Source organism: Balaenoptera ricei, chromosome 10 (genome assembly GCF_028023285.1).
Source record: "Balaenoptera ricei isolate mBalRic1 chromosome 10, mBalRic1.hap2, whole genome shotgun sequence".
NCBI classification, from domain to species: Eukaryota; Metazoa; Chordata; class Mammalia; order Artiodactyla; family Balaenopteridae; genus Balaenoptera; species Balaenoptera ricei.
In genome coordinates, this window is record NC_082648.1 from 4,771,019 (window position 1) to 4,773,728 (window position 2,710).

At 61.0% G+C, this 2,710-nt stretch overlaps 1 protein-coding gene across 1 annotated transcript; it reads left to right on the plus strand.

Moving 5' to 3' along the window:
- Window positions 1-1,012: 1,012 nt before the first annotated feature.
- On the plus strand, window positions 1,013-2,500 carry KCNA1 (potassium voltage-gated channel subfamily A member 1). The gene has a single exon (XM_059934423.1). The coding sequence runs from the start codon at window positions 1,013-1,015 to the stop codon at window positions 2,498-2,500; it is 1,488 nt and encodes a 495-aa protein (XP_059790406.1).
- Window positions 2,501-2,710: the final 210 nt, after the last annotated feature.

A 2,710-nucleotide genomic window follows, 5' to 3' on the forward strand; every position in this document is an offset into this window, starting at 1 on the left:
GCCGTGGCGGCCGCGGCTGGCGCCCGGGTACCGCAAAGGCGACCTGCCGCATCCCCGCTCGGGCTCTCCGCCGACTCAGCACCGCCCCTGCGCCAAGCCGGCCGGCCAGGTAGGGGGTTCCGCAGTCCGGGGCTGCAGAAGTGGGGCTTGGGGCGACGGGTGAGGGGAGCCGGGGGCGCGGGGCTGCTGCCTGGACCTGGAGCTCCGCCAGCGTCCCTGGGCGCTTTTCCGATCTCTAGTTTAACGAAGTTGTAAACAGATCGGCTGTTGGGCATTGGGGAAAGTGGGATGGAGGAGCCCCAAACTTGGATTTCGGGTGTCTGCGTGTGTCTGTCTGCGTGTCTGTGAAAACCCTAGCAAAAGTCTCGTGCTTTCTAAAAAAGCTAGAGGTCTGTGCTCTTCCGTGTCTGTGGGTCCGTCCCATGTGAACGCTTCTGATCCTCTGCCCCCGTATCACTTTCTATTTCTCTGCAGCGTCCATCGATTGCCCCGGTGGGAGCTTAGAAGGCGGCAGGCGAAGAGGGCTAAGGAGGGGGGAGGGCCGAGGAGAAGCAGAGGGGGTGGCAGGCGAGGGCATCTGCTGAGCTGGCTCTGCCCCGGGTCCTAGGAGGGCTCGCGGAGGGGAAGGGAGGCCAGGGCGACCCCGAAGCGGTGGCCCGGTCCGCTAGAACGGCGCTGCGTTAAGGCACCTCGGAGCAGGAAGAAACACCAACCCTCCTCCCATCGCCACCCCCAATCCCCCTCCCCCCACTCCCCACCCCGCCCCGGCGAAAAGCTGCACCCGGGGCGGCAGGCGAGGGGGACTCCAAACTGAGAAACAGGCGGGGTGCAGGAGACGGTCTCCGAGTGGCAGATCCCTCCACCTGCTGGCTCGGAAGCCCCGCCCCCTTAGCGCGGGGGAGCCGCGCACGCAGGTGGGGGGGGCGCGCGGGTCCCCCCCCACCCCGCCTCCCTCGCCCCTCCCCGCCCCGGGCCCGCCCCCGGTCTCCCGCCGCCGCGCCCTGCCTCCACCATGACGGTGATGTCGGGAGAGAACGTGGACGAGGCTTCGGCCGCGCCGGGCCACCCCCAGGACGGCAGCTACCCGCGGCCGGCCGAGCCCGACGACCACGAGTGCTGCGAGCGCGTGGTCATCAACATCTCCGGGCTGCGCTTCGAGACGCAGCTCAAGACGCTGGCGCAGTTCCCCAACACGCTGCTGGGCAACCCTAAGAAACGCATGCGCTACTTCGACCCGCTGAGGAACGAGTACTTCTTCGACCGCAACCGGCCCAGCTTCGACGCCATCCTCTACTACTACCAGTCGGGGGGCCGGCTGCGGAGGCCGGTCAACGTGCCGCTGGACATGTTCTCCGAAGAGATCAAGTTTTACGAGCTGGGCGAGGAGGCCATGGAGAAGTTCCGGGAGGACGAGGGCTTCATCAAGGAGGAGGAGCGCCCCCTGCCCGAGAAGGAGTTCCAGCGCCAGGTGTGGTTGCTCTTCGAGTACCCCGAGAGCTCGGGGCCCGCCCGGGTCATCGCCATCGTCTCCGTCATGGTCATCCTCATCTCCATCGTCATCTTTTGCCTGGAGACGCTGCCCGAGTTGAAGGATGACAAGGACTTCACGGGCACCGTCCACCGCCTCGACAACACCACGGTGGTCTACAGCGTCAACATCTTCACGGACCCCTTCTTCATCGTGGAAACCCTGTGCATCATCTGGTTCTCCTTCGAGCTGGTGGTGCGCTTCTTCGCCTGCCCCAGCAAGGCGGACTTCTTCAGAAACATCATGAACTTCATCGACATCGTGGCCATCATCCCCTACTTCATCACCCTGGGCACCGAGATAGCTGAGCAGGAGGGGAACCAGAAAGGCGAGCAGGCCACCTCGCTGGCCATCCTCAGGGTCATCCGGTTGGTAAGGGTTTTTAGAATCTTCAAACTCTCCCGCCACTCTAAGGGCCTCCAGATCCTGGGCCAGACCCTCAAAGCCAGTATGAGAGAGCTGGGGCTGCTCATCTTTTTCCTGTTTATCGGGGTCATACTGTTCTCTAGCGCAGTGTACTTTGCCGAGGCGGAAGAAGCTGAGTCGCACTTTTCCAGTATCCCCGATGCTTTCTGGTGGGCGGTGGTGTCCATGACCACCGTAGGATATGGTGACATGTACCCTGTGACAATTGGAGGCAAGATCGTGGGCTCCTTGTGTGCCATCGCCGGTGTGCTGACAATTGCCCTGCCCGTACCTGTCATCGTGTCCAATTTCAACTATTTCTACCACCGAGAAACTGAGGGGGAAGAGCAGGCTCAGTGGCTCCACGTTAGTGCCCCTAACTTAGCCTCTGACAGTGACCTCAGTCGGCGCGGCTCCTCCACTCTCAGCAAATCTGAGTACATGGAGATCGAAGAGGATATGAATAATAGCATAGCCCACTTTAGACAGGCCAATGTCAGAACTGGCAATTGCACCGCAGCTAACCAAAACTGCGTTAATAAGAGCAAGCTACTGACTGACGTTTAAACAGCCAAGCAAAGCAACTAAAAAGCCCCCCACTTAGCAGCTTGAAAGACTTAAAAGACCAAACCAAACCAAACCCCCAGTGGCCCAGGTCACTCCTTGTAGATACTCTACTAAATAGTCTTTGAATGCTCTATTGAACTGTCGATGCATTGTTGCATTGCCAGTGCTGGGGGGTGGCAAACCCGAAGCTTTCAAGAGCCATGAAAAAGA